The 27529-nt window shown below is 42.4% G+C and overlaps 1 protein-coding gene across 1 annotated transcript in view; it reads right to left on the reverse strand.

Annotated features, from left to right (window-relative positions):
- Window positions 1–27529, reverse strand: part of LOC124152331 (complement C3-like) — a 91167-nt gene that overhangs the window by 48458 nt on the left and 15180 nt on the right. Inside the window, exons 10-16 of the mRNA XM_046525227.2 lie at window positions 26253–26408; window positions 23090–23194; window positions 21855–21917; window positions 20767–20967; window positions 14920–15069; window positions 8670–8744; window positions 7793–7847 (exon numbers count right to left, since the gene is read on the reverse strand). Of these exons, the coding sequence (XP_046381183.2) occupies window positions 7793–7847; window positions 8670–8744; window positions 14920–15069; window positions 20767–20967; window positions 21855–21917; window positions 23090–23194; window positions 26253–26408 (805 nt within the window). The remainder of the gene's footprint in view (window positions 1–7792; window positions 7848–8669; window positions 8745–14919; window positions 15070–20766; window positions 20968–21854; window positions 21918–23089; window positions 23195–26252; window positions 26409–27529) is intronic.

The following is a 27529-nucleotide window of genomic DNA, read 5'->3' on the forward strand; positions in this document are numbered from 1 at the left end:
CTTGATATGTTTAGGTTGATGCTTAAAGCTCGAACTGGACATAGGGATAAATAAATCCTTGGTGTCCTCGGCTCCTAAGATTTATGAAAGTGGCGGAATATAAACTGTCCGACCAGTCTCGGTCCGAGATGGGCTGATGCATTCTCACCGCTTGGCAAATTGAGAACAAGAGAAACTGATTGTCTGAATCTCTGACATTCTAGCTGCCGTGGTTGATACTAGTAGAAATAACATCTTCTATGACGTTCAAAAGATGTTCAAAATCAGCTTGTTGTAAGGCTTAATTCGCTTCACTGGTAAGCACCACATTCAGATCCCAGGCGGAGGCTCTGAATTTCTTCTGTTGATCTTCAAGCCTGTTTGATCTTTGTAAGGCTAATAATTCTGGAACTTTGGTGAGCTTGATTCTGTTATGCGCTGTTAGAATGGAACTAACTGTTGTAAGTATGAACGTTGAACCTATGAGATTCCTTGTACGACGTATGTTCCCTATGTGAAGTTCGTAAACCTCTGGTGTGAGGATGAAGAAGACGGTCTGGCCAGTTTGGGAGTTTTACTGTTGGTTTCCCTGTTAGCGTGACAGGCTCTGGGAACCAAGTCTTTGCTGGCACAACCAAAAGCAGTAGTAGGTTGTTGGTCTGCCTGATTTTCTGATAATCAGCCTTTCCCAAGATAATGCCAGCGTGTTGACAGCCAACGGTAGAGGGTCCAGTACTGGTGAGACAAAGGTTGCTACCTGCATTTGAAATCTGGTTGCCAAGACATCCTCTGAGTTATTGATGCGGTGATTTCGTTCATCTCTTGACGAAGCGTAGAGAACATTTGGAGGGTATGCTGCATCAACATATCTGTTTTCACAAATTACCGATCCTCAAAAGTGAAAGATGACTTGTTCTTCCGGGTTGATTATCTCCATGTCTGCTTGTAGTTCTGGTGAAAAGGTGAAGGATTCCATCCCCTGGGTGCCCTTTAAGTGCTCCCGTTGTTATATCAAGCTGACAATGAAGGATGGTGCCTCAGTATAAATTACACCACATGACATCATTGGGGGTCAACTAAAGTTAGTGACCCATTCACATTGATGTATAGTGTCAGGCATTTGATCAGACAAGTAATCATGCAAACCAATATGTGAAGGTGCACTGCATATCTTGCATTAGGTCAGTTTGACCTAATTCCAGCATAGTCACATAGTTTGTTTACAGTCAGTGAAATCTTGACATGTGACATGCACAGATAACACAGAAAACTGCATTCTTGCCGCGGATGAGGTCCAATGCTCCACCCACTGACAATCCAGTGTGAACTGTATGGTTAATAGACAAAGTGATGTGTCGAGTTCTGAAGCATAACGGTGTACGTACAGTCAGTTCCCTGTAGAATCTGTGACATGTCCAGTGCAGAAGCAATTTGATTTTCATGATATTTGTTGCATGTAGGTAACTGCAAACTGTCAATATTTGACGAAGCTTTGCTGATCGTACTTGTGAAGTTTCGATGAATAACACAGTTGATGTCTACCTTGTCTTGATGTCCATGAATGACTGATCCTCTTGGTACAGATACGCTGAAGCAATAATGTACTGCAATCACTTTAGCAGGGTTTGGATCCCGAGGTGAGAATCATGACAGTTATGAATGATAATGAGAGAATTTGGGTACCTAAAAAAAAAGCTAAAAAGCTGCCTATGTGAAGGTCTATGGCTGCCTTTGTGAAGGTATGAAGTTGCCTATGTGAAGGTCTGTGGCTGCCTGTGTGAAGGTCTGTGGCTGCCTGTGTGAAGCTCTGTGGCTGCCTGTATGAAGGTCTGTGGCTGCCTATGTGAAGGTCTGTGGCTGCCTATGTGAAGGTCTGTGGCTGCCTGTGTGAAGGTCTGAAGTTGCCTATGTGAAGGTCTGTGGCTGCCTGTGTGAAGCTCTGTGGCTGCCTATGTGAAGGTCTGTGGCTGCCTATGTAAAGGCCTGTGGCTGCCTATGTGAAGGTCTGTGGCTGCCTGTGTGAAGGTCTGAAGCTGCCTGTGGGAAGATCTGTGGCTGCCTATGTAAAGGTCTGAAGCTGCCTGTGTGAAGGTCTGAAGCTTCCTATGTGAAGGTCTGAAGCTGCCTGTGTGAAGGTCTGAAGCTTCCTATGTGAAGGTCTGTGGCTGCCTATGTAAAGGTCTGAAGCTGCCTGAGTGAAAGTCTGAAGCTGCCTATGTGAAGGTCTGTGGCTGCCTATGCGAAGGTCTGAAGCTGCCTGTGTGAAGGTCTGAAGCTTCCTATGTGAAGGTCTGTGGCTGCCTATGTAAAGGTCTGTGGCTGCCTGTGTGAAGGTCTGTGGCTGCCTATGTAAAGGTCTGTGGCTGCCTATGTGAAGGTCTGTGGCTGCCTATGTAAAGGTCTGAAGCTGCCTGTGTGAAGGTCTGAAGCTTCCTATGTGAAGGTCTGTGGCTGCCTATGTAAAGGTCTGAAGCTGCCTGAGTGAAAGTCTGAAGCTGCCTATGTGAAGGTCTGTGGCTGCCTATGTGAAGGTCTGAAGCTGCCTGTGTGAAGGTCTGTGGCTGCCTGTGTGAAGGTCTGTGTCTGCCTGTGTGAAGGTCTGAAGCTTCCTATGTGAAGGTCTGTGGCTGCCTATGTAAAGGTCTGTGGCTGCCTGTGTGAAGGTCTGAAGCTGCCTATGTGAAGATCTGTGGCTGCCTATGTGAAGGTCTGAAATTGCCTATGTGAAGGTCTGAAGCTGCCTGTGTGAAGGTCTGTGGCTGCCTATGTGAAAGTCTGTGGCTGCCTGTGTGAAGGTCTGTGTCTGCCTGTGTAAAGGTATGAAGTTGACTATGTGAAGGTCTGTGGCTGCCTATGTGAAGGTCTGAAGCTGCCTATGTGAAGGTCTGTGACTGTATGAAGGCTTGAAATCTATTACTGTGTGCTGCTGCATAACAAGTAAACACTTGCTAGGTAACACAAATTACTAATGTGCATAAGTATATGAAGCTGGTATCGTATTTTGCAAAAAGTTAGGCTGCGTGCATCTTAAAGGCTACGTGAAAGCTGAAAACTGTGAGAACTTTGAGGGTTGCATGAATCCTTGCGACTGCATGCCATTGACTGCTGCATGAACTTCTGGGACTGTGTGCAGTTTGCCTGAAAGGCTGCGTGAACCCAAGAGGCTTTGAACAGGTGGGCTTTGTGAACCCCTGTTAATGTGAAAGGAGTGGTGGCTGTGCAAAGGAAACGGCCTCAGAGTAGGTTGCTGTGTGAGGTCTTCTGCGTGCAGGGTGGCTGCATGAACCCTAGAGGCTGCGAGCAGGGAAGTACCTGCACAAACCCCCGCACCTGTTAAAAGGCTGGTGTGTTGGTTGCTGCAAGACGGTCTTCTGTGTGCATGGTGGCTGCGTGAACCTGGCAGGCTGCGAGAACCCAAGAGGCTTCACTCAGGTGGGATGCGGGAACCATTGCACCTGTCAAAGGGATGGTTGCTGTGGGAACCATTGCACCTGTCAAAGGGCTGGTGGCTGCGGGAACCACTGCACTTGAGAAAGGGCTGGTTGCTGTGGGAACCACTGCACCTGTCAAAGGGCTGGTGGCTGTGGGAACCACTGCACTTGAGAAAGGGCTGGTTGCTGTGGGAACCACTGCACCTGTCAAAGGGCTGGTTGCTGTGGGAACCACTGCACCTGTCAAAGGGCTGGTGGCTGTGGGAACCACTGCACTTGAGAAAGGGCTGGTTGCTGTGGGAACCACTGCACCTGTCAAAGGGCTGGTGGCTTCACAAAAGTTAATGCCTCAGTGTAGGTTTCTGTGTGAATGTTCCCTTCTCAGCTGCAGCAGTTCTTTCATGATATTCACATTAGCATGGACGTGTTAATGAAGTAAAAGAAGGCTTCTTCAGCAATTGTAGATTCTTATTCTCGTTGCAGGTAAACAACTTCAGGTCGGGTGCATGTTTTACAGGGGTGTCAACAATTCTGCTGCAGGGAATTTGACTACTGAGGGATGTCTCAGTGTGACTACTTACTTGTGAGGGATGTCTCAGTGTGACTACTTACATGTGAGGGATGTCTCAGTGTGACTACTTACATTTGAGAGATTTCTCAGTGTAACTTCTTACACAAGAGGGATGACTCAGTGTGACTACTTACATATGAGGAATGACTCAATGTGACTACTTACATGTGAGGGATGATTCAGTGTGACTACTTACATGTGAGGGATGATTCAGTGTGACTACTTACATGTGAGGGATGTCTCAGTGTGACTACTTACATGTGAGGGATGATTCATTGTGACTACTTACATGTGAGGGATGATTCAGTGTGTGACTACTTACATGTGAGGGATGTCTCAGTGTGACTACTTACATTTGAGGGATGACTCAGTGTGACTACTTACATGTGAGGGATGTCTCAGTGTGACTAATTACATGTGAGGGATGACTCAGTGTGACTACTTACATGTAAGGGATGTCTCAGTGTGACCACTTACATGTGTAGGATGACTCAGTGTGACTACTTACATGTTAGGGATGTCTCAGTGTGACCACTTACATGTGTAGGATGACTCAGTGTGACTACTTACATGTGAGGGATGTCTCAGTGTGACCACTTACATGTGTAGGATGTCTCAGTGTGACTACTTACATGTGAGGGATGACTCAGTGTGACTACTTACATGTGTGGGATGTCTCAGTTTGACTACTTACATGTGTGGGATGACTCAGTGTGACTACTTACATGTAAGGGATGACTCAGTGTGACTACTTACATGTGAGGGATGTCTCAGTGTGACTATTTACATGTGAGGGATGTCTCAGTGTGACTATTTACATGTAAGGGATGTCTCAGTGTGACTACTTACATGTGAGGGATGTCTCAGTGTGACTACTTACATGTGAGGGATGTCTCAGTGTGACTACTTACATGTGAGGGATCTCTCAGTGTGACTACTTACATGTAAGGGATGTCTCAGTGTGACTACTTACATGTGAGGGATGACTCAATGTGACTACTGACATGTGTGGGATGTCTCAGTGTGACTACTTACATGTGAGGGATGACTCAGTGTGACCACTTACATGTAAGGGATGTCTCAATGTGACTCTACTTACATGTGAGGGATCTCTCAGTGTGACTACTTACATGTAAGGGATGTCTCAGTGTGACTCTACTTACATGTGAGGGATGTCTCAGTGTGACTACTTACATGTAAGGGATGTCTCAGTGTGACTACTTACATGTGAGGGATGACTCAGTGTGACTACTTACATGTAAGGGATGTCTCAATGTGACTCTACTTACATGTGAGGGATGTCTCAGTGTGACTACTTACATGTGAGGGATGTCTCAGTGTGACTACTTACATGTAACGGATGACTCAGTGTGACTACTTACATGTGTGGGATGTCTCAGTGTGACTACTTACATGTAAGGGATGACTCAGCGTGACCACTTACATGTGAGGGATGACTCAGTGTGACTACTTACATGTGAGGGATGTCTCAGTGTGACTACTTACATGTGAGGGATGACTCAGTGTGACTACTTACATGTAAGGGATGTCTCAGTGTGACTACTTACATGTGAGGGATGTCTCAGTGTGACTACTTACATGTGAGGGATGTCTCAGTGTGACTACTTACATGTGAGGGATGACTCAGTGTGACTACTTACATGTGAGGGATGTCTCAGTGTGACTACTTACATGTGAGGGATGTCTCAGTGTGACTACTTACATGTGTGGGATGTCTCAGTGTGACTAATTACATGTGAGGGATGTCTCAGTGTGACCACTTACATGTGTAGGATGACTCAATGTGACTCTACTTACATGTGTGGGATGACTCAATGTGACTACTTACATGTGTAGGATAACTCAATGTGACTCTACTTACATGTGTGGGATGTCTCAGTGTGACTACTTACATTGGAGGGATAACTCAATGTGACTACTTACATGTGTGGGATGTCTCAGTGTGACTACTTACATGTGAGGGATGACTCAGTGTGACTACTTACATGTGAGGGATGACTCAATGTGACTCTACTTACATGTGTGGGATGACTCAGTGTGACTACTTACATGTAAGGGATGTCTCAGTGTGACTACTTACATGTGAGGGATGTCTCAGTGTGACTACTTACATGTGAGGGATGTCTCAGTGTGACTACTGACATGTGTGGGATGACTCAGTGTGACTACTTACATGTGAGGGATGACTCAGTGTGACTACTTACATGTGAGGGATGACTCAGTGTGACTACTTACATGTAAGGGATGTCTCAGTGTGACTACTTACATGTGAGGGATGTCTCAGTGTGACTATTTACATGTGAGGGATGTCTCAGTGTGACTATTTACATGTGAGGGATGACTCAGTGTGACTACTTACATGTAAGGGATGTCTCAGTGTGACTACTTACATGTGAGGGATGTCTCAGTGTGACTATTTACATGTGAGGGATGTCTCAGTGTGACTACTTACATGTGAGGGATGTCTCAGTGTGACTATTTACATGTGAGGGATGTCTCAGTGTGACTACTGACATGTGTGGGATGACTCAGTGTGACTACTTACATGTGTAGGATGACTCAGTGTGACTACTTACATGTAAGGGATGTCTCAGTGTGACTACTTACATGTAAGGGATGTCTCAGTGTGACTACTTACATGTGAGGGATGACTCAGTGTGACTACTTACATGTAAGGGATGTCTCAGTGTGACTACTTACATGTGAGGGATGACTCAGTGTGACTACTTACATGTAAGGGATGTCTCAGTGTGACTACTTACATGTGAGGGATGACTCAGTGTGACTACTTACATGTAAGGGATGTCTCAGTGTGACTACTTACATGTGAGGGATGACTCAGTGTGACTACTTACATGTAAGGGATGTCTCAGTGTGACTACTTACATGTGAGGGATGTCTCAGTGTGACTACTTACATTGGAGGGATGACTCAGTGTGACCACTTACATGTGTAGGATGACTCAGTGTGACTACTTACATGTGTGGGATGACTCAGCGTGACCACTTACATGTGAGGGATGTCTCAGTGTGACTACTTACATGTGAGGGATGTCTCAGTGTGACTACTTACATGTGAGGGATGACTCAGTGTGACTACTTACATGTAAGGGATGTCTCAGTGTGACTACTTACATGTGAGGGATGTCTCAGTGTGACTACTTACATGTGTGGGATGACTCAATGTGACTACTTACATGTGAGGGATGACTCAGTGTGACTACTTACATGTAAGGGATGTCTCAGTGTGACTACTTACATGTGAGGGATGTCTCAGTGTGACTACTTACATGTGTGGGATGACTCAATGTGACTACTTACATGTGAGGGATGACTCAATGTGACTACTTACATGTGAGGGATGACTCAGTGTGACTACTTACATGTGTGGGATGTCTCAGTGTGACTACTTACATGTGAGGGATGACTCAGTGTGACTACTTACATGTAAGGGATGTCTCAGTGTGACTACTTACATGTGAGGGATGTCTCAGTGTGACTACTTACATGTGAGGGATCTCTCAGTGTGACTACTTACATGTGAGGGATGACTCAGTGTGACTACTTACATGTGAGGGATGTCTCAGTGTGACTACTTACATGTGAGGGATGACTCAGTGTGACTACTTACATGTGTGGGATGTCTCAGTGTGACTACTTACATTTGAGAGATGGTGACTCTACTTACTCTTATACAATGTGTCTCTCATTAAACATGAAGGGTACTTGTGTGATGGAATGTATATAGTGTTAAGTCATCACATACAAGTGATATAGGGATGTATATTTACCAAACAGAGGCACGTTACTCCTGATGTTTCCATACACCAACTTGAACCCTGCAGCCTGTCAACAGCAACGTCAGCTCAATTTAATGTCGCACCTCGCTTATCCTCTAACATGTGGGACATAAAAGTTGAAGCAGTATCACTAGGTTGGTTGTTTGTTGTTTAACGCCGCACTCAGCAATATTCCAGCTATATGACGGCGGTCTGTTTATAATCGAGTCTGGACCAGCATCAATCCACGCAATTGGGATACGATGACATGCATCAACCAAGTCAGCGAGCCTGACCACCTGATCTCGATAGTCGCCTCTTACAGTATCACTAAGGGAACATGTGGTTTAATAAGTCCCACGTTAGGTTTTATACCAGCCGGACCAATGAAATGACTGACAGGAAGTTTACATAAGCAACTAAGAAAGCTGCTTTATTGACGTTTGCAGCATTAGTTTCAACCTGTCGACGACTAGGCTCTCAAATTTATTTTGAATCAGTCATACAGCCTGTAACAGTAATTCGGAATACCCTGTGTGAAGCATTTGAGGTTGCATAATTAGAAAACATATTCTGCTGACAATATAACATAACAATATGATTATTTCCTGTTTAATTATTTTATAGCAATGTATATGTACTGTTATCTATCATGATATTGTCTGATTTTCAATTGCGAACGTTGATGCTACATAATTTTGTTTATACGACATACTCACAGGTGAACAGGATTTGATTGAATATATTTTGTTTCAGGTAAATATCGTCCAGTGGGCGAGATTTCCGGATATCTGGGGTCGGGATAGAAGGGTTCCACAGTTCTAACATGAAAGTCAAAAGTGAAGATGAATACTAGGACCAATATTGAAACAACCTGGGAAACACTCACCTCAAAAATCTTCCAACTATTCGCTGCAGATCCAGATCCAGATCCGAAGTCATGACTGTCAAGGTCATTAAACATCTGCCAACAAGAAAAGTGTAGGGGCAAAGCAGTTGTAGTGATGGCGATGGTAGCATTAGTTGTAGTGATGGCGATGGTAGTGTAAGTTGAAGTGATGGTGATGGTAGCATTAGTTGTAGTAATGGCGATAGTAGCGTTTGTTGTAGTGATGGCAATCGTAGCGTTAGTTGTATTGATGGCGATGGTAGCGTTGGTTGTTTGTGATGGCGATGGTAGCGTAAGTTGAAGTGAATGTGATGGTAGCATTAGTTGTAGTGATGGCGATGGTAGCATTAGTTGTAGTGATGGCGATGGTAGCGTTAGTTGTAGTGAGTGAGTTGATCAGTGTATTTCAGTTATATGATGGTGTAGTATGGGCAGTAGTAGGTGTACTGGTACTGAAGTGGTGGTCAGTAAGTGAGTGAGTATGGTCTTTTGACCCGATCTGAAGTCATGACTGTCAAGGTCATTAAACATCTGCCAACAACAAAAGTGTAGGGGCAAAGCAGTTGTAGTGATGGCGATGGTAGCGTTAGTTGTAGTGATGGCAATGGTAGCTTTAGTTGTAGTGATGGCAATGGTAGTGTAAGTTGAAGTGATGGTGATGGTAGCGTTAGTTGTAGTGATGGCGATTGTAGCTTTAGTTGTAGTGATGGCGCTGGTAGCATTAGTTGTAGTGATGGCGATTGTAGCATTAGTTGTAGTGATGGTGATGGTAGCATTAGTTGTTGTGATGGCGATGGTAGCAATAGTTGAAGTGATGGAGATGGTAGCATTAGTTGTAGTGATGGCGATGGTAGCGTTAGTTGTAGTGATGATGATGGTAGCGTTAGTTGTAGTGATGGCGATGGTAGCGTTAGTTGTAGTGATGGCGATGGTAGCAGTAGTTGTAGTGATGGCGATGGTTACGTTAGTTGTAGTGATGGCGATGGTAGGGTTAGTTGTAGTGATGGTGATGGTAGCGTTAGTTGTAGTGATGGCGATGGTAGCATTAGTTGTAGTGATTGCCATTGTTGTGTTAGTTGTAGTGATGGCGATGGTAGGGTTAGTTGTAGTGATGGTGATGGTAGCGTTAGTTGTAGTGATGGCCATTGTTGTGTTAGTTGTAGTGATGGCGATGGTAGCAATAGTTGTAGTGATGGTGATGGTAGCATAAGTTGTAGTGATGGCGATTGCAGGGTTAGTTGTAGTGATGGCGATGGTAGCGTTAGTTGTAGTGATGGCAATGGTAGTGTAAGTTGAAGTGATGGTGATGGTAGCGTTAGTTGTAGTGATGGCGATTGTAGCTTTAGTTGTAGTGATGGCGCTGGTAGCATTAGTTGTAGTGATGGCGATTGTAGCATTAGTTGTAGTGATGGTGATGGTAGCATTAGTTGTTGTGATGGCGATGGTAGCAATAGTTGAAGTGATGGAGATGGTAGCATTAGTTGTAGTGATGGCGATGGTAGCGTTAGTTGTAGTGATGATGATGGTAGCGTTAGTTGTAGTGATGGCGATGGTAGCGTTAGTTGTAGTGATGGCGATGGTAGCAGTAGTTGTAGTGATGGCGATGGTTACGTTAGTTGTAGTGATGGCGATGGTAGGGTTAGTTGTAGTGATGGTGATGGTAGCGTTAGTTGTAGTGATGGCGATGGTAGCATTAGTTGTAGTGATTGCCATTGTTGTGTTAGTTGTAGTGATGGCGATGGTAGGGTTAGTTGTAGTGATGGTGATGGTAGCGTTAGTTGTAGTGATGGCCATTGTTGTGTTAGTTGTAGTGATGGCGATGGTAGCAATAGTTGTAGTGATGGTGATGGTAGCATAAGTTGTAGTGATGGCGATTGCAGGGTTAGTTGTAGTGATGGCGATGGTAGCGTTAGCTGTAGTGATGGCAATGGTAGTGTTAGCTGTAGTGATGGTGATGGTAGCGTTAGTTGTAGTGATGGCGATGGTAGCCTTAGTTGTAGTGATGGCCATTGTTGTGTTAGTTGTAGTGATGGCGATGGTAGCAATAGTTGTAGTGATGATGATGGTAGCATAAGTTGTAGTGATGGCGATGGCAGGGTTAGTTGTAGTGATGGCGATGGTAGCGTTAGCTGTAGTGATGGCAATGGTAGTGTTAGCTGTAGTGATACCGATGGTAGCGTTAGTTGTAGTGATGGCGATGGTAGCCTTAGTTGTAGTGATGGCCATTGTTGTGTTAGTTGTAGTGATGGCGATGGTAGCAATAGTTGTAGTGATGATGATGGTAGCATAAGTTGTAGTGATGGCGATGGCAGGGTTAGTTGTAGTGATGGCGATGGTAGCGTTAGCTGTAGTGATGGCAATGGTAGTGTTAGCTGTAGTGATACCGATGGTAGCGTTAGTTGTAGTGATGGCGATGGTAGCATTAGCTGTACTGATGGCAATGGTAGTGTTAGTTGTAGTGATGGCGATGGTAGTGTTAGCTGTAGAGATGGCGATGGTTGCACTAGTTGTAGTGATGGCGATGGTAGCATTAGTTGTAGTGATGGTGATGGTAGCGTTAGTTGTAGTGATGGCAATGGTAGCGTTAGTTGTAGTGATGGCGATGGTAGCGTTAGTTGTAGTGAGTGAGTTGATCAGTGTATTTCAGTTATATGATGGTGTAGTATGGGCAGTAGTAGGTGTACTGGTACTGTGGTGGTGGTCAGTAAGTGAGTGAGTATGGTCTTTTTCCCCCATCCGAAGTCATGACTGTCAAGGTCATTAAACATCTGCCGACAACAAAAGTGTAGGGGCAAAGCAGTTGTAGTGATGGCGATGGTAGCGTTAGTTGTAGTGATGGCGATGGTAGTGTAAGTTGTAGTGATGGTGATGGTAGCGTTAGTTGTAGTGATGGCAATGGTAGCCTTAGTTGTAGTGATGGCGATGGTAGCGTTAGTTGTAGTGATGGCGATGGTAGCGTTAGTTGTAGTGATGGCGATGGTAGCCTTAGTTGTAGTGATGGCGATGGTAGTGTTAGTTGTAGTGATGGCGATGGTAGCGTTAGTTGTAGTGAGTGAGTTGATCAGTGTATTTCAGTTATATGATGGTGTAGTATGGGCAGTAGTAGGTGTACTGGTACTGTGGTGGTGGTCAGTAAGTGAGTTAGTACGGTCTTTTTCCCCCATCCGAAGTCATGACTGTCAAGGTCATTACACATCTGCCGACAACAAAAGTGTAGGGGCAAAGCAGTTGTAGTGATGGCGATGGTAGCCTTAGTTGTAGTGATGGCGATGTCAGCGTTAGTTGTAGTGATGGCAATGGTAGCCTTAGTTGTAGTGATGGCGATGGTAGCGTTAGTTGTAGTGATGGCGATGGTAGTGTAAGTTGTAGTGATGGTGATGGTAGCGTTAGTTGTAGTGATGGCAATAGTAGCGTTAGTTGTAGTGATGGCGATGGTAGCATTAGTTGTTGTGATGGCGATGGTAGCGTTAGTTGTAGTGATGGCGATGGTAGCATTAGTTGTAGTGATGGCGATGGTAGTGTTAGTTGTAGTGATGACGATGGTAGCGTTAGTTGTAGTGATGGCGATGGTAGCCTTAGTTGTAGTGATGGCGATGTCAGCGTTAGTTGTAGTGATGGCGATGGTAGCGTTAGTTGTAGTGATGGCGATGGTAGCGTTAGTTGTAGTGATGGCGATGGTAGTGTAAGTTGTAGTGATGGTGATGGTAGCATTAGTTGTAGTGATGGCAATAGTAGCGTTAGTTGTAGTGATGGCGATGGTAGCATTAGTTGTTGTGATGGCGATGGTAGCGTTAGTTGTAGTGATGGCGATGGTAGCATTAGTTGTAGTGATGGCGATGGTAGTGTTAGTTGTAGTGATGACGATGGTAGCGTTAGTTGTAGTGATGGCGATGGTTGCATTAGTTGTAGTGATGCCGATGGTAGCGTTAGTTGTAGTGATGGCGATGGTAGCATTAGTTGTAGTGATGGCGATGGTTGCGTTAGTTGTAGTGATGGTGATGGTAGCGTTAGTTGTAGTGATGGTGATGGTAGCGTTAGTTGTAGTGATGGCCATTGTTGTGTTAGTTGTAGTGATGGCGATGGTAGCGTTAGTTGTAGTGATGGCGATGGTAGCATAAGTTGCAGTGATGGCGATGGTAGCATTAGTTGTAGTGATGGCGATGGTAGCATAAGTTGTAGTGATGGCGATGGTAGCGTTAGTTGTAGTGATGCCGATGGTAGCGTTAGTTGTAGTGATGGCGATGGTAGCATTAGTTGTAGTGATGGCGATGGTTGCGTTAGTTGTAGTGATGGCGATGGTAGCGTTAGTTGTAGTGATGGTGATGGTAGCGTTAGTTGTAGTGATGGCCATTGTTGTGTTAGTTGTAGTGATGGCGATGGTAGCATTAGTTGTAGTGATGGCGATGGTAGGGTTAGTTGTAGTGATGGCGATGGTAGGGTTAGTTGTAGTGATGGCGATGGTTGCATTAGTTGTAGTGATGGCGTAGTATCGTTAGTTGTAGTGATGGCGATGGTAGCATAAGTTGTAGTGATGGCGATGGTAGCATTTGTTGTAGTGATGGCGATGGTTGCATTAGTTGTCATGATGGCGATGGTAGCATAAGTGGTAGTGATGGCGATGGTAGCATTAGTTGTAGTGATGGCGATGTAAGGGTTAGCTGTAGTGATTGCGATGTTAGGGTTAGCTGTAGTGATGGCAATGTGAGCGTTAGTTGTAGTGATGGCGATGGTAGCATTAGTTGTAGTGATGGCGATGGTAGCATTAGTTGTAGTGATGGCGATGTTAGGGTTAGCTGTAGTGATTGCGATGGTAGTGTTAGCTGTAGTGATGGCGATGGTAGCATTAGTTGTAGTGATGGCGATGGTAGCATTAGTTGTAGTGATGGCGATGTTAGGGTTAGCTGTAGTGATTGCGATGGTAGTGTTAGCTGTAGTGATGGTGATGGTAGCGTTAGTTGTAGTGATGGCGATGTTAGGGTTAGCTGTAGTGATTGCGATGGTAGTGTTAGCTGTAGTGATGGCGATGGTAGCGTTAGTTGTAGTGATGGCGATGGTAGCGTTAGCTGTAGTGATTGCGATGGTAGTGTTAGTTGTAGTGATGGCGATGGTAGCATTAGTTGTAGTGATGGCGACGGTTGCATTAGTTGTAGTGATGGCGATGGTTGCATTAGTTGTAGTGATGGCAATGGTATCGTTAGTTGTAGGGATGGCGATGGTAGCATTAGTTGTAGTGATGGCGATGGTAGCGTTAGCTGTAGTGATGGCGATGGTAGTGTTAGTTGTAGTGATGGCGATGGTTGCGTTAGCTGAAGTGATGGCGATGGTTGCGTTAGTTGTAGCGATGGCGACGGTTGCGTTTGTTGTAGCTATTGCGATGGTAGCGTTAGTTGTAGTGATTGCGATGGTAGCGTTATTTGTAGTGATTGCGATGGTTGCGTTAGTTGTAGTGATGGCGATGGTAGCGTTAGCTGTAGTGAGTGAGTTCATCAGTGTATTTCAGTTATATGACAGCGTAGTATGGGCAGTAGTAGGTGTGGTAGGTGGTAGTGTAGTGGTGGTCAGGAATTGAGGTTTTATGGTCTTTTGCCCCTTTCAGCAATATTCATGCAATATCATGAAGGGATCTCGATCTTCAGTGTGATGTGATAACGCCTTAACACTAGGCTTCCCCATTGCAATAGTGAGATATTGTAGTGGTAGATGTAGTTGTAGTAGAGGAGGCAGTAGTTGTGAGTAGTAGTAGTAGTAGTAGTAGTAGTAGTAGTAGTAGTAGTAGTAGTAGCAGTAGCAGTGAAGGTAGAAGTGGCAGTAGTGGAAGTGAAGGTAGTGGCGGAAGTAGTTATGGCAATAGTTGTGATGGTAGTAGTTGTGATGGTAGTAGTAGTGGTTGGTTGGTTTGTTTCTTGTTTAATGCCTCACTCAGCAATATTCCAGCTATATGACGACAGTCTGTAAATAATGGAGTCTGGACCAGACAGTCCAATGATTAATATCATGAGCATCGATCCACGCAATGGGGATTGATGACATGTAGTTGTGGCAGTAGTTGTGATGGTTGCAGTACTTGGAGTGATGATGTTAGTAGAGGTGGTGGTCAACTGGTTATGTTGATAACGCTCTGTTCATCAATATCATAATGGGCATTGTTATCTTAATAATCAACACTAGATTTCTGTACAATCTGCTCTTTTGCCCACTATCATAATTGATTCATATTTGTATCACTGCATTGGCTATACACCATATATACCTTTTTTCTTGTCAGGGATTTTTCAAATTTTAGTACATAGACAGCTTTGTCTACTGCCAGCAATCCTATGCTCATGTTAGCCCCACCAGACAGGCTGATCTGACCAGTTTCTTTGGGCAGATAGGAATCTTTGTTCCCAACTCTGCGAATCTGAAAAGAAAAATATAATTTAAAAAATGTAAATAAGTGAGTGAGAGAGCCCTATTTTAACATGACGACAGCAAAACGATGACACCAAGAATTGGCTTCACATATTGTTACCATGTGGAGAATTGAACCCATCCATTCTATGCAGTTGTCCAACATCATTGTCTAATTGCCATAACAGGAATATATCTGGACCTGCTCACAGGCCAATGTTTGTCCTCAAGTCTGCAGCAAATGTCAGTAAACTTCCCAATTCATGTTTCCTAGTAATAACTCATGTCAAGGTTCTGTACAGGTGACTTGCATTTCAAAGGCCAATCTGAACAAAATAATGATTTTGTTCCCAAACTGCCTGCCAAGGGCACTTGAATTTTAGTTTGGAATCCTTGATAAATCTATGGACAGCCATTCGATCACAAAAATACAAAGTTGAAAGAAAGGACAAAAGTACACAATAATAGTCAAATGTTATGAATAAAGTATAAAATTTTACTAATAAAAGACAAAATACAAAACAAACAGACACCGGTTAAAAAATACAAAGTTGAAATAAAGGTCAAGTACCGGTACACAATATTATAGTCAAATGTTACGAAAAGACGTCATATGAAAAGAAAGAACAATTTAAGGGTAATGTTCAGGGTAAAAACCCAGTCTGGGTTAATTAGAGTTAGCTCCCTTATGTTTGCGTATTACCTCATCAGGTGACGTAATGATTTGTGGGGGAATCGAGTGAATGCCATGCTGGCTGTCGCATGTAACTCTGGTCAATAAATCGTACTCAAACGAACCCTAGTCTTAGTGTCAACGTAACACAACATGGTGTCAGAAGTGTCTAACTACGTTCTCGACACGGAACTTTGTGAGTGCGACGAGCGGGTGTCAAAAAAGGTTGGATTTCTCCTGTGAATACTAAACGGAAACAAGAATGTGTGCCTCTAAACCGAGAGAGTGAGTGAGTGAGTGTGGTTTTACGCCGCTTTTAGCAATATTCCAGCAATATAACGGCGGGGGACACCTGAAATGGGCTTCACACCATGTACCCATGTCGGGAATCGAACCCGGGTCTTCGGCGTGACGAGCGAACGCTTTAACCACTAGGCTACCCGACCGCCCCCTAAACCGCGAGAAAAGACAGTGAGTAATTCCGAAGTACAGAAACAGTATCAGTGGGTGAACAGCGGTGTAATGCTTAACTGAAGACTCAAACCAGTAAATACAGAACTTTGAACTTTATTTTCTTACGAAACAAACGTGACATTATTCCAAATTCATCCACCTGAGCAGTTTGACTTTTGTAACGATGAAAAGTGGGAACAGTGGAGAAAACGCTTTGAAAGATTCAGAATTTCGTCAAAACTAAGCGCAGATGATGAGAAACTGCAAATTAATACACTTGTGTATACGATGGGATCTGAAGCAGAGGAAATACTTACGTCATTTCGTTTGTCAAATGATGATGCCAAAAAGTATAATGCGGTTTTGGGCAAGTTTGATCGATTCTTCATTGTGAAACAGAACGTTATATTTGAAAGAGCCAAATTTAACAGTCACAAACAAGATGAGGGGGAATCAGTTGATTCTTTTATCACTGCACTTTATGGACTTGCTGAACATTGCAATAACCAGAATTTGAAAGAAGAGATGATCAGAGACAGGATAGTTGTAGGACTACATGATACTAAACTTTTCACCCTGGATTTAGCGATCACACAGGCTCGCCAGTCAGAAACTGTATACAAACAACAGGAGGCCATGAGAAACACCTTTCAAAATCCTTACGCAGAGGGGAAAGTTAATTCAGTTATCCGAAAGGGCAAGTTCTCCAACCAGAGACCAACCCATTCATCTTGTTTCCAGAAAGGAAACAAAAGACCTAACTATGGTAGCGGAGGAAAACCACACAACCAGCACACACCTGAACAGGCCTCAGAAAATTGTCCACGCTGTGGAGGCAACATGCACTTCAAGTCAAGATGCCCTGGTAGAGATTCAAATTGCATTTTATGCAAAAAGAAAGGACATTGGACAAAAGTGTGTAGGTCTTCAAGCAGAAACGTGCATGAGGTAGTTAGTGATAATGAATCTGAAGAGGAAACAATCTTAGGTTCAGTCATTGTGGATCCAGTTACTAAAGCAATGTTAGAATCAGTCCGTGATGAGACCAGCAAACCATGGATGATCAAGGTGAAGGTTGAAAAGCATTATGTGAAATTCAAGATTGACACAGGCGCTGATGTAACTTTGATACCAGAGAAAAACTTTGCAGAAATTGCAAGTAATTCTGACATTGAGTATGAATCGCCTGATAGAAAGCTCTCAGGAGTTGGCGAGTACAAACTCAAAGTTTGTGGACAGTTTATGACCACATTAAAATGGCAGGACAAACAGATCACACTAAAAATTTACGTAGTCGAGGACTCGGAACAACATGTACCCCCGCTTGGAAGGCCTGCAATAGAAGCCATGGAAATCATCACTTAGGATGCTAGACTTGATGCAGTCTTCTTGAAGAAACAGAATGTCTACAAGGAACAGTGTCCAAAACTTTTCAGTGAATTGGGAAATGCTCAGCGCACATATAAGATCCAATTGAAACCAGATGCAAAACAATTTGCTTTGTCTACGCCAAGGAAAATTGCACTGCCTCTCAGGAAGCAGATCTAAGAGGATCTTGCCAGAATGGAACGTCTTGGTGTTATATCACCAGTTACAGAGCCTACAGAGAAGTGTGCAGGAATGGTTGTCATACCTAAGCCTAAGAAACCTCAGAAATAAGGTTAGGATTTGTGTAGATCTTACAAAACTGAACGAGAATGTTCGCTGAGAGAATCACCCTTGCCGTCAATCGAGCAGACACTGGGACAACTTGCAGGAGCAAGGTACTTTACAAAGCTTGACGCAAACTCAGGATTCTACCAGATACCTCTTCTCACCTAACCACCTTCATTACACCCTTCGGGCGCTTTTGTTTCAACAGACTTCCATTTGGAATATCATCGGCTCCAGAGGTATTTCAAAGACTAATGACCCAAATCCTAGATGGAATTCAAGGTGTGCCATGTCAGATGGATGACATATTAGTTGCTGGCAAAACAATTGAGGAGCATGATGCTCAACTCTAAGACGTACCAGAAAAGGTACAGAAAGCAGGAGTGACAATAAACTTTGACAAATGTGTATTTGCACAAATTCCCAGGTTTCATCATTGATGAATCAGGAATCAGAGCCGACCCAGAAAAGGTCCAAGCCATATGGAACATGCCAGAACCAACCTCTATCTCGGAAGTCCGACGCTTCTTTGGAATGGTCAATTTTCTGAGCAAATTCTCACCAAATTTAGCAGAGAAATCCAAGCCAATCAGAGATCTTCTCAGAGTAGACTCATGGAAAAGACTGGAGACAGAGTTGCTTATGAATCTAGATCACTGACCACAACAGAACAGAGGTATGCACAGGTCGAGAAGGAAGCCTTAGCGACGACATGGGCATGTGAGAAATTCTCAACATATCTGATTGGACTACAGTTCACCATAGAGACTGACCATAAGCCATTAGTGTCTTTGCTTGGATCCAAAGAACTTGACTTGCTCCCTCCCAGAGTTCAGAGATTTTGCATGAGATTAATGAGATACCACTACTCCGTCAACTATGTTCCAGGAAAGAATCTTGTAGTCGCAGACACTCTCTCCCATGCACCTATCACGTCTGAAGTCTTGCAGTCATAACAGGAACTGGGACAAGAGACAAATATGTATGTCGACATAGTCATACAAAATATGCCAGCGTCAGAAAAACGTCTGGATGAACTTCGCACTGAAATCAAACAAGACGAAGTATGCAGAGAACTTAAAAGACTTTGCCAAGAATGATGGCCTGACAGACCAAGACTGAATGGAGCCATAAAGCCATACTACGCTTTCAGGGATGAACTAAGCGAAGAGAATGGACTTTTGCTCGGAGGGAATAGACTAGTTATTCCCATGTCAATGCTTGACAGACTGCATAAAGGACATCAGGGTATTGTGAAATGCCGTGAACGAGCTAAACAATCGGTTTGGTGGCCAGGATTGTCGAAACAGTTGAGTAAGCTTGTAGAGAACTGTACAGAGTGCATAAGGAAAGAGTGAATCCTCCTGAGCCTCTTATCCCTTCCATTCTACCTGACCATCCATGGCAAAAGGTAGGAATGGATCTGTTCACATTACAGAGTACCAACTATCTGCTAGTCATAGACTACTTTTCCAGATACATTGAAATAGCGAAGCTATCACAAACAACAAGCGTGGATGTCGTCAACCACTTAAAGTCCATCTTCTCCAGACACGGTATCCCTGAGACAGTGATGTCAGACAATGGATCACAATTCTCCACTTCCAGATTCCAAGACTTTTCAAGAGAGTTTGGTTTTGACTAAGTCACAAGAAGCCCTACATTTCCACAAAGCAACGGGGAAGCTGAGAGAGCAGTTAAAACTGTCAAATTATTGCTCAAGAAGGAGAAAGATCCTTACCTCACTCTCTTATCGTATCGTACTACACCACTGCAGAATGGGTACAGCCCAGCTGAACTTCTGATGAGAAGACGCCTGAGAACAACAGTTCCAGTGCTACCAGAATTGTTGAATCCTAAGCTACCAGACCCTTGTCTACTTAGGGACAAAGAGCAGCAAAGCAAAGCAGCCCAGAAGAGAAACTTCGATCATCAACATAAGGGTAGAGACTTATGTAAGCTTGAACCAGGACAGACAGTCTGGTCTAAGTTCTTAGGTCAAGCTGTTGTTGCAAAACAAACAGACTTTCCAAGGTCTTACATTGTTGAGACCCCTTCAGGCAGTTACCATAGAAACCGGCAACAACTGGCACCAATGCCAGTATCAGCATGTCCAGATTCGCCGGCGGCACTTCTTCCAGTAGATGTACCTGTATCACCATCATCAACAACTACAACATCATCTACCGGTGTGACTTCTACCACAAGATCTGGAAGATGTGTGGTGCCTCCAAATAGACTTGATTTGTGACATTAATGTGTTAACATTACTTCATGTACTGTTGAGTACACGTTCAAAGGAGACTTTAAAGTTTGAATGTTTCAAGTCCCAAAATTCATGGGAAAGTTTTCAGTTAAATTCAAGTGTGCCAAAGTTAAATGGTAAATGTTTAATTCTAATTCGTGTTGTGCCAAATTGACTTTAAAGGTGGCTCTGAACTTTAATTAATGAAAGTTCTCAAAGGAAAGGGGGATGTAGCATTATTGCTGTTCGGGGTAAAAACCCAGTCTAGGTTAGTTAGAGTTAGCTCCCCTATGTTTGCGTATTACGTCATCGGGTGACGTCATGATTTGTGGGGGGGACTCGAGTGAACGCCATGCTGGCTGTTGCATGTAACTCCGGTCAATAAAACATTTACCGCAATCAACACGAATGTCACTGACCCACTTTTACAAATATGGAAACGTCATAGAACAAACCAGATGATGTAACCATTGAACGTGACATCTGTACACGTTATAGTTTATGTCAATGCTGTTTTATGCAGATGTTCATCTGGTAAAAAATACATGTAAATTATAGGATACAGGTGGCCTCAGACGCATCAGGTGCCTTTGGAAGATGGGAAATATAATTCTCTACACAAGACATTTTTCAAAATTCAGGCATGTCTGGCGTAGCAGACAAATGGAGCCAGTTTAACCTACCCTTAATTCCTCCCTACAAGCAGTCTTCATTAGAAGGTGGGTGGAGTCAGCAACCACATGATCAGATGCAACGTAAAACACGACAATCCGGGCGCTTGGCACCATGTCTTTCAGAAACCGTCTTGGGATTGTTCTGACGTCATCGCCATTTGAACCGGAAGTGTAACTTTCTCTGAAAACCACCTGACCACGGGAAGACACCTGCAATAAAAAAAAAAGGGGACATAATAACTTTTTCTTATTTTGTAATCCAGTTTTAGCAGAGATGAATCATCAGTGTTGAAACATTTCTTACATAGCCTCAGAAAAACACAGTGACAGTATCTGGTCACCATAGCAAGATCCAGATTCAGTTCAGGAACGAAGGGGGTAATGGGTGGCCTAGACTAACATTTAGTCTCTGAAATCTTATATTACACAATATCCTTCTTGACTCTAAAAATAAAAATAAAATTCCCTATGCTGATTTCAGCTGATTGTGGAATAGAGCTAGCTTGAGCTGGCTAGACTTGCTTTTGTATGCATTTCTAGATTATGTTTTTTTCATAAAATAAATATATTCCACGGTCATGGTGCAGGACTATGGGTGGCCCAGTCATCTAAGGCACCGCAGCTCGCTGTGTAGAGCAAGGCGCGACTGAAACCAATGATCATGGGTTTGAATGCAAGATCGCCTGATGATTTGTTTAGGTTTGTCAACACCATACCCATGCTAGTGGGTTCCACCAAAGTGGCAAATATCTAAGACCTGCTTCACATCGAGTTTTCCGCCCACACCAAGTTGACACGCCTCAACAAAACTAAGATACTGCTCAAACCGGTGTTAAATCAGGCTCACCTACTCACTCACTTTGGAATCAAACATGGTGAATAAGATCAAAAGAACATACAATAAGACTCTGGTCACCTGGCAACAGAAACAACATTATTATGGAACTTTAATAATTATATCAATAACAAGAAGAAGTCCATTTATGCGTCAGATTCCATTCACCAAGTGAATGCTCTTGGCGCTAGTTTATTAATATCCTGGTCTGTTGATCAGTGAACGCTCAAACCAATTATCAGGATTATGTTGTATAACTTACCATGATGAAATAGAGGCCAGGAGATCCATGGTACCTCACATGGACAGGCAAGTCTTGATTCAACTGAAACGGAGAGCGAAATCATTTTAGATTTCTTAAGAAAGCTGTTTGACATAAATCTGAGCGTGACCTTACTATGCACCACCAGAACACGCATCATTATTAATACATCATAGATTTGTATACGGCAATGCATATGGGGAGAGACTGAGTGAGTATAGTTTTATGCCACTCTTAGCAATATTCCAATAATATCACGACGTGGGTCACCTGAACTTGGCTTTACAAATTCTACCCATTGAAGTAATACTACCCAAACAGGATGTTAGAAATAAAACGCAAGTTATCGATTGTTAATTGTTATTAAAATTATTCACAATGTCATGATCCAATGTCGTTTCACAAATTCAATAATGTATGTGTCACGGCCATAAAATTTCCGAGTTCCATCATGGGATTCGAACCACGGACCTTCTGATCAGAGGTCGGATGCCTTGTCCACATGACCAAAGAGGTTAACCCGGACTCAGCAAGTTGACAAGGAAAGGATGTCATCTGTGGGATAACTCCACATCCTGCGACATACCTCCTCCGTCAACAGAAGGCACATCCCTTTCCTACCCATAGTAGGGTACCGAGACTTATTTTCCTCTAATTTAATATGAATGTTCTCAGCCCTACGTTGTGCGACAATGTCACGACCATAAAATTTCTGAGTTCCGTGATGGGATTTGAACCATGGACCTTCTGATCAGAGGTCGGATGCCTTGTCCACATGACCAAAGAGGTAAACCCCCCTCAGCAAGTTGACAAGGAAAGGATGTCATCTGTGGGATGACTCCACATCCTGCTACATATACAATGTTGTTATTTTTGTAGGATTAACAGAAACAGTACACAATGTAAAACAGTTAAGAATCACAATGTGGCAAATGTATCAGGCAATGAAAACAGTTGTCACCTATGCGCCAGTAGCTTTAGGCCATGCCCCCAATTAGGTTAGTTTTGGAAGGCGATTACAGACCGTGTGATTTCAGCACTTTCACTCAGACATTTAAATACTTTATACGCAAAATTATGAATTTTTCTCTCTCAGAAATTGACTATTAAATGTATCTAGGAAAACTGATATTCGCAATAAAATCGCAAAAGAGTGGTCGAAATTAAATATATATGGATCACTGATATTAAGTGATGTCACCAACGCTAATCATACACAACAAGGATAAACATACCGATGGTTTTTCTTCAACTTCAATGACAATGTAGCCACTGTTTGATGATGTCACTCGTTTGACCCTCAGTGTACTTTCGTCCAAGGGGTGACCTTCTGGTTGGTACTGAAATCAAATGGCTGTTTTGGAACATTGCCATCGCTTGATCATATTAACTCACACAATGCATGATTGTGTTATAAGCACATGATTTACTGTTAAGCATATGGCTATATGTATCAACAAATGGTCACACGAAAAGTATGTGGTCATGTGTTAAACAAAGCATTGCTTTTGGTTATATGTTAAACAAAGCATTGCTAATGGTCATATGGTAAGCAATGCATGTGGTCATATAGTGAGCAAAGCACATAGTCATATGTAATCAATGCATATGGTCATATAGTGAACAAAGCTCATGGTCATATGTAATCAATGCATATGGTCATATAGTGAGCAAAGCTCATGGTCATATGTAATCAATGCATATGGTCATATAGTGAGCAAAGCACATGGTCATATGTAATCAATGCATGTGGTCATATAGTGAGCAAAGCACATATTCATATGTAAGCTATGCATATGGTCATTTAGTGAGCAAAGCACATGGTCATATGTAATCAATGCATGTGGTCATATAGTGAGCAAAGCTCATGGTCATATGTAATTTATGCATATGGTCATATAGTGAGCAAAGCACATAGTCATATGTAATCAATGCATATGGTCATATAGTGAGCAAAGCTCATGGTCATATGTAATTAATGCATATGGTCATATAGTGAGCAAAGCTCATGGTCATATGTAATCAATGCATATGGTCATTTAGTGAGCAAAGCACATGGTCATATGTAATCAATGCATGTGGTCATATAGTGAGCAAAGCTCATGGTCATATGTAATTAATGCATATGGTCATATAGTGAGCAAAGCACATAGTCATATGTAATCAATGCATGTGGTCATTTAGTGAGCAAAGCTCATGGTCATATGTAATTAATGCATATGGTCATATAGTGAGCAAAGCTCATGGTCATATGTAAGCAATGCATGTGGTCATTTAGTGAGCAAAGCACATAGTCATATGTAATCAATGCATATGGTCATATAGTGAGCAAAGCTCATGGTCATATGTAATCAATGCATGTGGTCATATAGTGAGCAAAGCTCATGGTCATATGTAATTAATGCATATGGTCATATAGTGAGCAAAGCTCATGGTCATATGTAATCAATGCATGTGGTCATTTAGTGAGCAAAGCTCATGGTCATATGTAAGCAATGCATATGGTCATATAGTGAGCAAAACACATGGTCATATGTAATCAATGCATGTAGTCATATAGTGAGCAAAGCACATGGTCATATGTAAGCTATGCATGTGGTCATATAGTGAGCAAAGCTCATGGTCATGTGTAATCAATGCATGTGGTCATATAGTGAGCAAAGCTCATGGTCATATGTAAGCTATGCATGTGGTCATATAGTGAGCAAAGCTCATGGTCATGTGTAATCAATGCATGTGGTCATATAGTGAGCAAAACACATGGTCATATGTAATCAATGCATATGGTCATATAGTGAGCAAAGCTCATGGTCATATGTAATCAATGCATATGGTCATATAGTGAGCAAAGCACATGGTCATATGTAATCAATGCATGTGGTCATTTAGTGAGCAAAGCTCATGGTCATATGTAATCAATGCATGTGGTCATTTAGTGAGCAAAGCTCATGGTCATATGTAATCAATGCATGTGGTCATATAGTGAGCAAAGCTCATGGTCATATGTAATCAATGCATGTGGTATTTAGTGAGCAAAGCTCATAGTCATATATAATCAATGCCTATGGTCATATAGTGAGCAAAGCACATGGTCATATGTAAGCAATGCATATGGTCATATAGTGAGCAAAGCTCATGGTCATATGTAATTAATGCATGTGGTCATTTAGTGAGCAAAGCACATGGTCATATGTAATCAATGCATGTGGTCATATAGTGAGCAAAGCTCATGGTCATATGTAAGCAATGCATGTGGTCATATAGTGAACAAAGCTCATGGTATACGTAATCAATGCATGTGGTCATATAGTGAGCAAAACACATGGTCATATGTAATCAATGCATATGGTCATATAGTGAGCAAAGCTCATGGTCATATGTAATCAATGCATATGGTCATATAGTGAGCAAAGCACATGGTCATATGTAATCAATGCATGTGGTCATTTAGTGAGCAAAGCTCATGGTCATATGTAATCAATTCATGTGGTCATTTAGTGAGCAAAGCTCATGGTCATATGTAATCAATGCATGTGGTCATATAGTGAGCAAAGCTCATGGTCATATGTAATCAATGCATGTGGTCATTTAGTGAGCAAAGCTCATAGTCATATGTAATCAATGCATATGGTCATATAGTGAGCAAAGCACATGGTCATATGTAAGCAATGCATATGGTCATATAGTGAGCAAAGCTCATGGTCATATGTAATCAATGCATGTGGTCATTTAGTGAGCAAAGCACATGGTCATATGTAATCAATGCATGTGGTCATACAGTGAGCAAAGCTCATGGTCATATGTAATCAATGCATATGGTCATATAGTGAGCAAAACACATGGTCATATGTAATCAATGCATATGGTCATTTAGTGAGCAAAGCACATAGTCATATGTAAGCAATGCATATGGTCATTTAGTGAGCAAAGCTCATGGTCATATGTAAGCAATGCATATTGTCATATAGTGAGCAAAGCTCATGGTCATATGTAAGCTATGCATGTGGTCATATAGTGAGCAAAGCACATAGTCATATGTAAGCTATGCATGTGGTCATATGTAAGCAATGCATATGGTCACAAGATAAGCACACACACTTTGACAGTGTGAGATCAAATGATAAGATATCGCAAAAGCGTATGATCTTCTGACAGTCACATGAAACACATGACTAGCACATCATCTTCACATGTATAAAGAGTATCCATTGGTGAATGGGTGAATGGGTGGGCAACAAGAGGTTGAAGGAAGATAATGCTTGGTGTATTTATCAGGACTCTAATGACAAACTTGACATACTGGTTCAGCATGCAGAATTAAACCTGAACTTTGTGATGGGGCCAGTACAGGAACCACTGTACCAGCCTCCAGAGGATATCGCAAAAAAGAAAACATACCCTGAAGACCATGTCGCCACTGTCAGGGGCGATGTAGGTGCGACTCACTCTGCCTCTGTTATTGGACGTCAAGGTTGTCGTCTCCTCCCCTGGCATCTTAACGACGACGACAGGCACGTTTTTGGCAATACTCTCATCGATGTTGGTAACTTCCACCTAACGTACGAAAACAGTTGACTCATCAAAACAATCAATCAAAGGCACCCACATTGAGGTTGGACACACATTTAAATATAATTAAAATATATTTTAGTAAAATGTATGGATTCAATACTTAGTAGGGTATCAACAGATTTAATGAAATGATAATGCTTAACATCTCTATTAAAAACTTGACGTATTTTTTTTCCCAAGATATAAACTTCTAACCAAATCATGACTTGATGGGTTTTTTATTTTTAAATTTTAACAATCCTGACTTTATATTTTCAGAAATGCTACTCTTAACCACTCTGGGTAAGATACCAGCACTTTCTCAATGACATAATATCATGATTCTACTACAATAGTGGTTCAAATGGCGATACATCGTCGGACATAACTCAAGTAATGACAAATTTAGAGAGACTTGTATGTTGTACTGATAATACAAAACAATTATCAAAACATTGTTTTGTGTAAATTTAGTACAAATTTAGTTGTATTGTGTACATGACACACACATGGAGGTACTACTATCCTTATTATCTAAGCTTGATGTTTAACTGCAGAGCAGTATTGGTGTCTTCAATAAAACAAAAACACCAACGCCAGAGAATAACCAGTTTCAGTTATCTGATGAAAGAGATTCCATCTGGCATAAAAGCAAAATTACAGTGAACATTACATGAATAGATAACTAAAAATCGACGATGCCTCCTGGTGTACGAGAAAAGGGAAAAAGCATGTTGAAAAAGGGACAACATGCTGTCTCTAGTGTGTCAACAATTGAATTCATATCACATGGACAAAGCAAAAGAGAGTGAATAATGAATTTCATTAACTCGCTTTTCTCGAACTCTATGGATGATAATAGACAATCTTGCGGCATTCCGATATTCCAAGTCTACAGACAAGTCTGTATATCTTTTTCCTTGGTATTATTTCCTCTAGATTGTGCCAAAGTGAAGTCTAAATTGTCATGAGAAACTTGTCACTTTGCTGTTTAAGTATTACTCAGAGACCAACCATTTTATGGGAGACAAGCTATTTTTTCAGTACATCGGCAAAATCAGAAATTTTCCACTTACAGCTATGAGCCTATTTTTTATTAGATTGGCTGACAATTTCATTTTTTT

The sequence above is a fragment of the Haliotis rufescens genome, unplaced genomic scaffold (assembly GCF_023055435.1).
Source record: "Haliotis rufescens isolate VD_foot unplaced genomic scaffold, xgHalRufe1.0.p SCAF_13, whole genome shotgun sequence".
Taxonomy (NCBI): Eukaryota; Metazoa; Mollusca; class Gastropoda; order Lepetellida; family Haliotidae; genus Haliotis; species Haliotis rufescens.